Source organism: Spinacia oleracea, chromosome 1 (assembly GCF_020520425.1).
Source record: "Spinacia oleracea cultivar Varoflay chromosome 1, BTI_SOV_V1, whole genome shotgun sequence".
Lineage (NCBI taxonomy): Eukaryota > Viridiplantae > Streptophyta > Magnoliopsida > Caryophyllales > Amaranthaceae > Spinacia > Spinacia oleracea.
In genome coordinates, this window is record NC_079487.1 from 93,864,364 (window position 1) to 93,878,495 (window position 14,132).

At 36.7% G+C, this 14,132-nt stretch overlaps 1 protein-coding gene across 1 annotated transcript; it reads right to left on the reverse strand.

Annotated features, from left to right (window-relative positions):
- Nucleotides 1-9,876: 9,876 nt before the first annotated feature.
- LOC110774947 (uncharacterized) lies at nucleotides 9,877-13,238 on the reverse strand. The gene is made up of 8 exons (XM_021979545.2): nucleotides 13,084-13,238; nucleotides 12,293-12,451; nucleotides 12,082-12,201; nucleotides 11,952-11,995; nucleotides 11,720-11,845; nucleotides 10,660-10,744; nucleotides 10,253-10,309; nucleotides 9,877-10,163 (listed from the first exon to the last, which is right to left on the reverse strand). The coding sequence occupies exons 2-8, from the start codon at nucleotides 12,434-12,436 to the stop codon at nucleotides 10,086-10,088; spliced, it is 654 nt and encodes a 217-aa protein (XP_021835237.1). The 5' UTR covers nucleotides 12,437-12,451; nucleotides 13,084-13,238; the 3' UTR covers nucleotides 9,877-10,085.
- Between the last annotated feature and the right edge of the window lie 894 nt (nucleotides 13,239-14,132).

Genomic DNA, 14,132 nt, shown 5'->3' on the forward strand with positions numbered 1-14,132 from the left:
CCTATGCCATTGAAAATGTATTTTTAGTCGAGGGTTTAATGCACAGTCTACTAAGTATTTCTCAATTTTGCGACAAAGGGAACTCGGTAAGTTTTACTTCTGAAAACTGTCAAATTATTAACAATAACACTGGGAAGGTTATTTTGGAAGGAACTCGTAAAGGGAACACATATTCTGTGGATCTCAATACAGTTCCAAGGAAAAACTTGACCTGTCTCAGTGCCATTGAAGAAGACACTCTCTTATGGCACAGGAGGTTTGGACATGCTAGTTTCTCATTACTCGACAAACTAAGATCAAAGGAACTGGTTCGAGGACTCCCCTCAATCAAGTTTCTAAATGATAAAGTTTATGATGCATGTGAAAAAGGCAAGCATGTCCGAAGTTCCTTTAAGACAAAGAAAGCAGTAAGTACATCAAAACCATTGGAACTAATCCATATGGATTTGTGTGGTCCAATGAGAATTCAAAGCAGAAGTGGGAAAAAATATGTTTTAGTTATTGTTGATGACTATTCTAGATTTACTTGGGTCATATTTCTAACAAGCAAAGATGAAACATTTGATGAGTTTGTTGCATTTTCAAAGAAAATCCAGAAAACCACAGGTCATCAGTTGATTCACATCAGATCCGATCATGGAACAGAATTTGAGAACTACAAATTTGACGAGTACTGCAAGGAACAAGGTATGGATCATAATTTCTCAGCACCTAGGACTCCTCCACAAAATGGAGTCGTAGAGAGGAAAAATAGAACCTTGGAAGATATGGCCAGAACCATGTTAATCGCAAGTTCCTTACCTAGGAACTTCTGGGCTGAGGCAGTCAACACAGCTTGCTACATTGTCAATAGAGTTATGATCCGAGAAATCTTAAACAAAACTCCCTATGAACTACTAAAAGGTATAAAACCAAACATTTCCTACTTTAGAGCTTTTGGTTGTAAATGCTTTGTCCACAATAATGGCAAAAGAAACTTAGGAAAGTTTGATGAAAGAAGTGATGAGGCAGTGTTCCTAGGTTATGCCTTAAATAGCAAAGCCTACAGAGTATATAACAAAAGGTCAATGTGTGTAGAAGAAAGTGTACACATAATTTTTGATGAGTCTAACAAATTTGATGCAGGACAGGAACAAGAAAGTTTCGAAATTGGTTTGTCCCGTGTTTCAGATAATGATGAAGAGATTCACCCAATCAGACAAACAGCTAAAGGAACAGTCTAACAGAACCAACAAGTTCCAATTCAAGAAGAACAACCAGAAGGTCTAGTTCCAGAGGAACCAGAAATAGCATCTGAACCCGAGGAACTCCATGGCATACAACAAGGAACTGAGGTCAAATAAGGAACAGAGAGAGCTGTTACAACACTAGTTGCACAATTCCAACCCAAACCTTGGAAGCACCAGAGTTCCCATCCAATAGAACTCATTATGAGTGATATTAGAAAAGGAACTCAGACGAGATCTCAACTGAGGAACTTCTGTGCAACTCATGCATTCCTCTCCATGATTGAACCAAGGAACCACAATGAGGCCTTGGAAGATGTTGACTGGATAATTGCCATGAAAGAAGAGCCGAATGAATTCAAAAGGAACAAGGTATGGCACATGGAACCCAAGCCAAAACATCAAAAAGTGATAGGACTGAAATGGGTGTTCGGGAACAAGAAAGATGAACATGCAACAATCATAAGGAACAAGGCAAGGTTAGTTGTTAAAAGGTATAATCAACAAGAAGGTATTGACTTCGAAGAAACCTTTGCTCCTGTTGCTAGACTAGAAGCCATTAGAATTTTAATTGCCTTTGTTGCATTTATGGGTTATAAACTTTATCAAATGGATGTTAAGTGTGCCTTTTTAAATGGGTTCCTAGAAGAAGATGTATATGTGAAACAACCTCCTGGCTTTGAAAATCCTGAATTTCCAAACCACATATACAAGTTAGACAAAGCACTATATGGACTAAAACAAGCCCCCAGGTCTTGGTATGAAAGACTTTCAAAGTTCCTTTTACAAAATGATTTTAAAAGAGGTAGAATAGATAAAACTTTGTTTCTAAAATCAAAAGGAACTGACTTATTAGTTGTTCAAATTTATGTAGATGATATATTATTTGGGGCAACTAATGAAAATCTGTGCAAGGAATTTGCAAACCTAATGAGCAGTGAATTTGAAATGAGCATGATGGGGGAACTCAACTTTTTTCTTGGTCTACAAATCAAACAAACAGAGGATGGAATCATGATCCACCAGCAAAAATATGTGAAGGAACTCCTAAAGAAATATGAGCTAGATTCTGCTAAAGTTAACCACACTCCCATGGGAACAGCCACCAGATTAGACACAGATCCCAATGGGAAAAGTGTAAATCAAACGAAGTATAGAGGTATGATTGGATCACTCCTATATTTAACTGCTAGTAGACCTGACATTTCTTTCAGTGTAGGACTATGTGCAAGATTCCAATCCAATCCAAAGGAGTCTCACTTAACTGCTGTAAAAAGAATACTTAGATATCTCAAAGGAACTGATGACCTATGCCTATTCTATCCAAGAAGTGGATCATTTGAGCTAAAAGGATATGCTGATGCTGATTATGCAGGTGACCTAGTAAATAGAAAAAGCACATCAGGTATGGTACAGTTCCTAGGTCCATCCATGGTTTCTTGGGGTTCCAAGAAACAGAATACTGTTGCTCTATCCACAGCTGAAGTTGAGTATGTAGTTGCTGCAGCTTGTTGCTCACAAATTCTATGGATAAAACAACAGTTAAGAGATTTTGGTATTATCTATGATTGTGTTCCTATATATTGTGATAACACTAGTGCTATCTGTATTTCAAAAGATCCGGTTCATCATTCCCGGGTCAAACACATTCACATTAGACACCACTTCCTTAAAGATAATGTTGAGAAAGGTTTGATTAAATTAGATTTTTGCCAAACTGATCATCAAATTGCTGACATTTTGACTAAGCCCTTAAACAGGGAGAAACATGAGAAAATGAGGATGGAACTCGGGATGATCAAAATAAGATAAATGCAAAAGTGAAGTTCCTCTTAAGACAAAGACAACAACAATGGTGCATGATACTGATTATTTCAAACACAATTTTCGTGTGCAAACACAGTTGAAGCTTACCATCGTAAAAGATCGACTCACTCAACATTTAAGCCAGGTAAGCACCTTCCTAATAAATCAGTAAATATTATAAAATTAATCAAGCAATTTTTATTAATTTTTTATTTTTTTTAAAAACAAAAATGAAAAGTTGTTACGATTTTAAATTTTTTCAAAAACAAATCCTATTTTTTCGTTCCAAAATAAATCAGTAATATAAAAGAAACTCTTCACCTTCCATCCATCCCCCTTTCTCAATTCCTTCACCTCCCACACGGTTTTTCCCACTTAACCTCATAAATTCCCTACACCTATAAAACGCCTACAACCATGAGTACCTCAAATCACACCATCAAACTTCTCCAACTCAAAAGAAAACGAAACCCTAACTCTCCGGTTCCGATGGAAACCTCACCCGCTCAATCACCAATCAAATCACCATCACCACTCCAAATCCAACCACCCCCTGTACTCGCTCTCACCTACGGCGAGTGGACCGACCAACCAATGGAAACCCAAAGTCCCACTCCTCCACCTGGCCGTCGATCTTCTTCAAGAACCAAAAGACAAAAAATCGACAAGACTGAGGAACAGGAAGCTGAAACTCAGGGGGAAACAGAGAAGCTAGAGGAACTGGCTAAGGGTTTCACTGGTGGATTTGCGATCAACTATGTGTGGTGCAAATCGGAAAAATTGGAACAGCTCGTTGGAATTCTCGATCACCAACAATGGGTAAGCCTTTTTGATACACATGCAAGACTACCAATCTATCCCTTAGCTGTCAACGAATTTTGTGACAAATTCGAGTGTAGAGATGGGGTAGTTTCCAGCATTGTTAATGGAACTCCAATTTCTTTTGATGCAACTTATCTGTCCAATCTGTTTGGTGTACCCAATGAGGGTTTTGAGGAATATGTGAAAAAGAAAACCACAATCACGATAAATGAAATTGATAGTAATCAAATTGTGGCAAACATAGGGGGAAATCTCAAAGAATCATCCATCACTAACCACAATCTTCTTTCACCACTCCACAAATTGCTTTTCAACTTTGTTTGGAGGGGGGTAGTTCCTAGGACTCAAAAGAGGGATGATGTCAGTTTCTATGATGCATGCCTAATCTACTGCCTTGAGTTTGATGTTCCAATAAATTTTCCAGCCATCATGATCAAACACCTAGCCCATTGCATTTCTGGTAAATACAAAATTGGGTATGGTTCCTTACTCACTGCCATATTCAACAACTTCGCAGTTGACCTGAGTTCCTATGAATCCCAACCCCTAACCCCTTCTCAAATTATTCAAGAAAAATTCCTAAGAAATCTGAAGTTGGTTGTGGTGGATAAGGTGTTAAGTTTCTCTGGTAAAAAGGAGGTAGAACCTGAAGTTCCTATTTTGGAAGAAACTGTGTCATTAAAGGCAAAGAGTGTTCCTAAGAGGGGTCATAGGAAAAGTATGAGAATTGCCACCAGACCTCGCAAAGTTCCTGCTCCTCCTGTTTATATGGATATCACCTGTGAAGAAGAAGAGGAGGAAGAGGACACAGGAACTAAGCCAGTTCCACAGGAAAAACAGGAACTGACAAAGGCTCTTAGGACCAAATCACCAGTTCCTAAGAAACCTGCGTCTGTTCCTTTTACCAAAGGAACTGGAACCGTTCTTGTTCCTCAAGATGTTTCTGCTAAGGCTCCAGGATCTCTGGGTGGTTTTGCTGGTTTCACTAGTTCCTCTGGGTTTGGAACACCACCAGTTACTGCTGAAAAATTTCAGGAACTCCAGGGTTCGTTGACTCGCTTAATGGCACTGCAGGAAGGTTCAAACCTTCGAGTTCAACAAATGCAGACTCAAATGAATGCCTTGGTCAATTCTGTTCAAACACTCCAATCCAATTTGCAACAATATGCTGATCAAGCCAACGACACTCGCACTGAGATTCTGCAGAAAATCAACAACCTTGAATCCTTTAAGGAAGTAGTGGTGGAAGAAACAGCTGCCTCAGATTCTCCTACCCAAGACTAAACAACCCTTCCAATCTCTTTTATTACTGCTCTGTTTCTGGAACAATTTTTTTGGGTTTTGTATAACTAAACAATGGGAATCTTCCCTTTTTGATTTAACCTTTTCAAACTTGCTTGGTTGACAATCTACGTATTGCTGGTTTATATGGTTGTTGCTTCTCGAATTATTATGTTGTGTAAGCAGGTACAATACTTTGAGGCTAGCTTGACTTGCCAAACGTTGATCGTAGGGCACTGTGTTTGGAATATATGTATTTGCATTGTTCTTTTTGTTAATGTCAACAGGGGGAAAATCACTTGACAAACTTCTTAAGGCGATCAAACTTGGTTTGAGACTCGGATTCCTTGTGTTCCAACCTTAAGGGTAAAGGGTAACAATTTTTTTTATTTTCAGTCTAAACTTCACCAAATCTATGTATGTGTTTTAATTTCTTATAGTAAAAAGTTTGTGTATGTTGCCATCACCAAAAAGGGGGAATATTGTTGACCCTAATTTTGGTTGATGACAAATAACAAACTTCCTGATTATGTTTCTGTTGTTTCTACAAGTAAAAGTTCCTGAGATGGCTGCTGATGTTCCTGAGGTGGAATGCGCAAAGCTGGGAACTACAAGCTGACACACATCAGAGGAACAAAAATACAAAGAAGGGTGAAGTTTCCTTGTGATGAGTTCCTCTGTCTCTTTAGAGGAACTCACATGTTCCAGAGTAGGAACCATTGCAGCTGCTGAGTTGTAGCTCCAATAAAAGAGTAAACACGAAGCTAGGTAGTTAAATTCTCTTAGATTTCTGTGTAAAATAATAACAGCTATAAGATACATTGTGGAACTAGGATGCTTGATTAAATATTTATTAAGATTTTATCAAATTATTTAGCAGCAAGTTTTAAGGAAAAATTACATAAATAAATTGTCGTTTTATTTCCTTAAATAAAATCTGATTTTATCTTTTAAACCAAAACAGTTTTACTGCTCCTAAAACTTCTCTTAAAATCTGATTTTATTTTACTAAATATTTTTCACAAATCTTAGTGGTTGACAAAGTCCAAAACCACGATTTTCTCTGAAAACAGTTTTAAAGGGAAATGGTCTTCCCTTGATCCACAAGTTATGGATCGTGGAGACCAAGTAGTGTAGGTGTGTGTGGGCAGTTGAGATTTGAAGGGAACTAACCCTAAGGATCTTCTCTATAAAAAGGGTTGGTTTTCTTCTGGTAAAAACACACAAATATTCCACAAGCTTTCTTATTTATAAAACGCTTTCAAAAGAGTTTATAAAAACGATTTGTGTCCTAGCAATATTCAAGTTCCTAAGTTCCACAAATATCAGAAAAGCTTTATTATTATCTAGAGTTTTCAAAACAAATTGTAATCTGAGTGAGAGGAGATTGAGTAATCTTGTAAAGGCTTTGAGTTAAAGTCGAGAAAGAGAGAAACATAAGAGAGAGTAATCAGAGTTGATTACTGTGAGATACTTGAGTTCGAGAGGAACTCAAGTTGTTATATTATTGTAATTGAGGAATTATTTTAATATAAAAGAGTTTTGAGGTTTTCTCTTCTTGATTAGTGTCAAGAAGTTTCCTCAAATTGAGTAACATTTGTTTCTGTCTTTTTCAGTTCCATATATTGCTTTAAAGTTCGAAAGAAACTCACTCAAGTTCCAAATACAATTCACCCCCCCCCTCTTGTGCGTGTTCCTATTAGACTATCACAAATTAATTGCCACATAGTCAATTAGCATAATTTAGGATACATACATGTGACGCGTGTCTTCCCTAGCTGCTCCCGAATCGAACAAGAACAAGTTTAGGACTCCAAATGTTGCCCCACTGTAGATAGTCCACAACACGTTCGGATCCGCCTTAGATTCAATTAACTAGAATATTATCTAAGGTTTTATGTTATTCGAAAGCTTAATTATATTTTAGGCAAATTATTAAGTTATTCCTTAAACTTAAACTATATGAATACTTGTTGATTGTTATTTATAAATTGTGATTATAAACCACCTATTTATAGGGAGGAAATATCGGACTTAGATTTCCACTAGGATTCAATTTACTAATTCAATTAGAATTCTAGTTAAATTAATCTTTTAGAATTTAGTGTTTAATCAAACATTTAATTCTTGTGGATTTAGGAAAACAATTAATCGAACAATCCTAAACGACTAAGGATTCGTGGCATTGCACAAACCACACACACGCAGCCCATAAGGCCACGGTGCGCGGCTCGGCCTAAGCAGGCTGGCAGCACGCGACCCATCGTGGGCGCTGCTGCTGGCCTTGCTCGCTTGCTCGGCTGGGCCTGCTGGCCTTGCTGCTCGCTGCGCAGGCTTCGCAGGCGCGGGCCTGGATTCGTGCTGGGCCTTGCGTCTAGCAAGCTCGTCCGACGACCGTTTCGTACGTCGCGCTTCCGATTCGTTTTCCGATTCCGGAATTCATTTCCGAAATATTTAATATTTCCGATTCCATAATTTATTTCCGATTTGAACAAATATTTAATATTTCCGATTTCGGAATTTATTTCCGACTCCGACAATATTTCCGATTCCGGTAATATATTTCCGATTCCGACAATATTTCTATTTCCAATAATATTTTCCGATACGTACCATGTTTCCGTTTCCGGCAACATCTACGACTTGGATAATATTTATATTTCCGTTATGATCCATATTTCCGTTTCCGGCAATATCATAATTTAAGGAGTATTCATATTTTGCCTTTTGACGATTTCAGCTCCCACTGGAACCGAGATCCTTCGATTCCGAATATCCATAAATAGAGTATTTAATTCACTTAAATACTTGATCCGTTCACGTACTATTTGTGTGACCCTACGGGTTCAGTCAAGAGTAAGCTGTGGATTAATATTATTAACTCCACTCCAACTGAAGCGGCCTCTAGCTAGGCATTTAGCTCACTTGATCTCACTGAATTTATTAACTTGCATAACTAATTAATATTGAACTGCATTTATTAGACTTAGGGCATTGAATGCATACTTGGACCAAGGGCATTATTTCCTTCACATGTACCTCTCACTGGACACTCTATGTGTCTGGGCATCACTTCTAGGATAAGCCTGCATATGTCCTTGAGCCACTAAGAAATCCTTGTAACAACTGTGCTTATCAACTTCCACATTACTGAAAGCTTCTTTATTTAAGACTTTAAAGTCAGCTTTTATCCACTTCATTTTCTGCAGCACTTTGTACATAGGGCAGCCATACACATACCTACTCCAGTTCTTTTCAATAAGATCATGATATCTAGTAGCAGTAATCCACATATTGAAGAACCTGAATGGCTTCCTTTTGTGCCCTTGTTGTATAACCGGCGATGGAGAGCTATCAGAGGTAAATGGAGCCCTTTAAAAGGAACGCAATGGGAGATTTCCTAAAAAACAGGTTAATAAAGAAGAGAAATTAGTTGGACAAATTGAAGAAGAGAAGTAGGAGAGGGGAGGAGAAGTACCAGCGCCATTCGAGAGGAGAGGAGAGAGAGGTAGCAAGAAAGTGAAACCTAACCTGGGTCCAGAGAGGAAAATAACAGGTTGCGAGGAATATGGGGCAGTGTAGGAGGCCGAGGGTATAAACGTAATCACACTATTGTTAAGGAAAATGACAAAAAAAGCATGAAGGATTTTGAGGTTATAACGGCAGTGTAGGAGGTCGAGGGTATAAACGTAATCACACTATTGTTAAGGAAAATCACAAAAAAAACATGAAGGATTTTGAGGTTATAACAGACATTTAACTATTGTGTGAATAGTAAATGAAGTATGAGACTTTAGAAGTGTTGGGATTAATGGCATCATATTTCGATGGTTTTTGCCGAAAAATGACTCGTGGTTGTAATTTAAAGTGAAGTATAAAATTTAAAGTTGTAATTTACAAATGTGAAAAATTGAGTTTGTAATTGGCAAAGAGACAACTTTATTAGGTTGTATTTGATAAATATTCCTAAATAATGGTATTAGTCTATACTATATATTAAAAAGCGTTTCTACAAACGTTTACATGCCACGTGACGCTCCCTCAATCCATAAATCCATGGTATCAATCCACTTTCATTCAAAGAATGAGAAATATGATTTGCATAAAATTCGAACATGTGACCTCCTTTTTCAACACTAGAGCATTATCCAATTGAACTATGACCTTTTACATGTTCTCTTTGCAAAATTAATAATATAATACAGAAAATTATCTGGTGAAAATATTACACATAATTGCATTAAAACATACTCCCTCCGTATTTATTTAAGGGATACACTTGCCTTTTCCGGCCGTATTTATTTAATAGATACACTTGCCATATTTAATAACTTATCAACCCACTATCTAATTAAATAATACATCTAATTTAACCTATGATCCACCATCCTATTAAACAAATAATTTCAGAAATCCACCCCATCTCCCACCCCCAAAATGACATGGTCCCCACTTGTTTACTTATTAAAATATCCATCCAACCTCACTTGCTTTATTATTTTATTTCATTCAATTCTTCTTCTTAATACCCGTGCCCGGCCAAGTGTATCCCTTAAATAAATACGGAGGGGGTATTATAATTAATTGTTATTCACATAATAATCCAAGGCATCGGCTAAACCCAAATACTACTTCTAAATTATAAACCTTGTTTCCACTTGATACTGTTTTTTGGTGCATTTTCATCTCAAAATATCTAAAATATTCGTTGCAACACTTGTCTGTGGTACAAAACTACAAATGTACAACCAAACAGATATGAATATTTATTGTTCCGCATCTCTACTCTTAAAATTTCAAGTAAAGATATACAGAGTATTACATGGATCATAATTCAGACAATAGTAAAAATATTTGCACTTTCTTAAGTGAGGAAACTGTTTTCAGTAGCAGCTTAGCTCAAATAATAATCTTAAACTTTATACTGGTTCACAACAAGCCACATTTGAATCAGTTAGCTGCGAGTTTGAAAGCTCTCAAGAAAACCTCAGGTGGTTGTCCACCGTTCAGTTTTTCGTGGTCGTTGATCTGTCAAAGGGAACCAAATCCTCGTCAATAATAGCAAGAGGAATTTATGACAGACGTAGACATAGGTTTATAAGGCATGCAGTACTCACCACGAAGTAAGGAACACCACTTATATCTGCAGAGTATTTCTCAAGCTCTTCCATCACCTTAAAAACACGAACAAGAGAAAACTCAAATAAGAATTTAAGATGCTAAAACAAAATGTAGGACTCCAAAAAGTCAAAAAACTATGCGAGACCCTGTCTTCAAACCATACCGAATTGATAAACAAGAGTATGTACCACAGCAAAATTGCTCAATTATGTTACGGTACCTCCTTAGTTTACCAACAACATGAAAGAGGTGGTTATTATAAAAAAAATCTCCGTTAGCGCATCTGGAGTTTATAGCGATAAACTAATTGTTTCAATCAACAATATATAATGTATCAAGCTATCATCCAACTTAGAAAATGAAAGAGATAAAGATGATAAGGAATGGATGGTGAAGCAGATACCTCCTTAAGACCATTCTCTGGGTTCTCTAAAAACTCAGCAGCACCTTCTATTTCAACCTTCTTAGCAGATTCCACAAGGAACTCCCTGCAAGATGAATATCTCATTTAATGCAATGGTTGAAAAGAAGACTAATCCCCACAGATGAATCCAGGATGATATAGCCCTGAAGTTGGTTGAAATTTTTGAAATTTAGCCACAATTCCATTAGAATTTACTCTCTCTATCTGTGTATTATTATTAGTGCCGCAATCAATATTCCCTTAGTTTTCATATAAGCTGTCGTTTAAGGTTATGCATAACAGCATAAGTTTAACTTCTAAGGAGGCGACAATTATTCTAAAAACACCACTTAATTCAAAGACTCGAAACTTGCTTAGCTTCGATTTTGTTAGGGCTTAGGCTTAAACTTCTTGATAGAGCAGTAAGCCAACATTTTTGTACCAAATATTTACTACGGTGTCTTTCATATCAGGAGCCTCCAACTTTCAATCATCACTGAGTTCATTAACTCAATGTTGATGATGCTCGGTATATTCTAATGTTAGCTATGAACACCTATATACCCTTGTATCATTGCAGTTGTTAACTCAAGTATCTAAGAAATAAAGGTCGTACCCAGTGCACAAGGCTCCCGCTATTTAAGTATCTAAAGAATCATTCACAAAAAAAATAAAAAGAGAAGTTGTTTGGTAGAGTTGTGTTCCAAGAGCTTTATAGATTCCCAAAGGCCTTACTCTCCAATATTCAATCTCCAATCACCCCCCTTCCCCCCGCTCGGAAGTTCCTCACTTGATCTCCTATTTTTACCGGCTACTCTCGGCATTAAATAAAAACAAATTTCTCACTGTCCTTATATATACTTCCACCATCCATTTAACTAGCTCCAATGTTAAACTGTGAAATGTGTAGAAGGATGATATATACTATTAAACAAAATTCAGAAGCTCAGAAACACAATCAAAGGTGAGATACTCAACTGGTGCAGTTTGGAAACAACAAACATGTATACAAAGTTAAGTTAAGATCATCGAAAAAGCTTTGAGCTGAGAACAGACATACCGATCTCCTATGTATTTTGCTCTCGTGAAATAGCCAAGGAATAGTTCCTCAACAAGATCATGTTGCTTGTGAAGCCCTTGTTGGCCAGCATAATATATAAGTCTGTGACTATCCAAAGTGTTTCCCCTACATATATAAATCCCAAATGTTATGGATAGTTGGATACTATGCTAATATTATCTTGTAGAGTTGTTGGCAAAAAAATATATACGAATATACGATATTCCCTTACGTAAGCCCATCAATGTTGTATTCCAAACCAAGCCCACTGAATACCTGCAATTACAAATCGGCATGAAAGGTTGTGGCATGTACTAAATCAAGTAGTCTTATTGAAATAGAAATAAAAATTTCCGCCATACATCTGTCATTCGCCCTATTATCTGTTCAGACCGAGCACCAAACTTTTGTCTGTAAAAATCTCTCTTGTTCACACCCTCTTTTGGGGCAGAAGGATTGAGGAAGAAAGGGTGCCACCTGATCTGTAAAATAAGCTAATTGACTTAAACAAGAGCCAAAGATGGACAAAAAAGGATTCGGGTTAAGTTTACATAAGGAATAAAGGAAGTGAACCTCAAAATCAAACTGGTCTCTTGATGCAGAAATAGCTTTGTCTAAATTTCTCTTGCCCACAAAGCACCATGGGCAAACACTGTCTGAACTGACATCAATTCTTATAAGCTTCTTCGCCGAAGCACTAGCAGCAGCTTCAGCCATGACTCTACAGTTTGCCTGTAGTTTTTATAAAAAAAGAAACTGAATTACAGTACAAATCACCATATGAGATGCAACAGCTTCTTTCACTATTTCACCAACTAGATTTAATTTCAAAATTCCTATTTTTATCATTAACTTCAATATCAATATAGCATTTCAGGAAGTTAATAAAACATGCAGAAGTTAATTTCTAAGGCAAAGTAGAAACTAATCCACAAATGAGGGTCTTGGTCTAGTGGCAAAGACTGAGGACGATAGGCTACAGGTTCAAACTCCTCCTTCATTTATAAGTTGTAATGCCCTTGTCGCTCATTAGAACAAAAAACTAATCCCTAATTCATAACACAGATCACCCAAAAAGGAGCAAATAATCCCAATTCTTTCTACACTTCTATTACTCAACCTGTGATAGCATAGATCATAAAGTTGGTTAAATTTAAGCATTACCCAGCTCCAATTATTTAATGTTGCACAAGAAACTAGCAAGATTTCAACCTTAATAAAATTTACAACAACATTCAATAGGATTGACCAAACAGACAAGCCCTCTTCACCCCAATTTATTGTAAATTTGCAGTTTTTTCCATCTGAAATGTTTAAAACGTTAGAGGAAAATGAAATCAGGAAACAAGAGGTGAAGAAATTACCGGAGTGATCTTGATGATGAAATGATGGAATTGAAAAATGGCTCCTGGCCGGAAAAGAGAGAAGTCGCATTCAAATTATCAAATGATCAGTAAAAGGGGGCATATGGGTAGTTCACTTTGATTTGACTTTTTTCTTTTTCTGGTTTTTTTAACATTAAAGCACATACAACCCTTCACATGTATCTTGGGTCAAGTGATAATTGACAGGACAAATTAAAATGACTACAATATTGATCGTGTACAAGTTCAAAATTTAATTAACTTGATCCGGGTCCCATATGTGACCCAAGGTCAAGTGCATTAAAAATGGATGTGGGATCGACTTCAGCTACACTTGCAGTTGCATCGGTTGTTAGCTTGCAAATATTTAATGCAATTTGTACCGTGATTATATTACTGTATGCATGCAACAAATATTTCAAGTTGCCGGGCTCATGTGAACCTGCCACGCATGCAAGCATGTAAGGAAAATTTGGTAATATTAATCCAACCTTTGACCGATTTTCTTTTATTAAGCCCACCTACGACATTTTTTTAATAATCCCACATTTATTACCCAACAACTTTTATTGGGCCCAACATGTCATAAAACTGTTGTAAGCGGCATTATTTCTCTACATGGCAGTACTCTCTCTCGATATATTCAGTCATCATCATCAATTCATCACCATCTCGTTGACTTTTTCACCCGATTACCGGCCACTTAAGCCCAATAAAAGTCGTCGGGTAGTAAAGGTGGGATTATTAAAAAATATGTCGTAGGTGGGATTAATAAAAGAAAATCGGCCAAAGGTTGGATTAATATTACCAAATTTTCCAGCATGTAATTATTTTTTTTATTTTTTTTCATTTTGCATGATAACAATCCAGTTATTATGTATCAATTTTACTTCATTGTGCTATATATGTATGTTTAAGATTATACGATACATTTTTTTATTTATATGTAATGTTAATTTAATTTCATATTTTTTTCGTTTGTTAAAATTAAAAATTGTGTTTGAAGGTGAATTTAAAGTGGAGTATATGTAAAAGTAAAATAGTAGGTA

What these genes read in the sequence shown, in the direction of transcription:
- LOC110774947 (XM_021979545.2), bottom strand. Translation starts at nt 12,436, where the DNA reads ATGGCTGAAGCTGCTGCTAGTGCTTCGGCGAAGAAGCTTATAAGAATT. An exon ending in GAGACCAGTTTGATTTTGAG is followed by an intron (nt 12,202 to 12,292) that starts GTTCACTTCCTT and finishes CTTATTTTACAG; the next exon opens with ATCAGGTGGCACCCTTTCTT. An exon ending in GCAAAATACATAGGAGATCG is followed by an intron (nt 10,745 to 11,719) that starts GTATGTCTGTTC and finishes TTCATCTTGCAG; the next exon opens with GGAGTTCCTTGTGGAATCTG.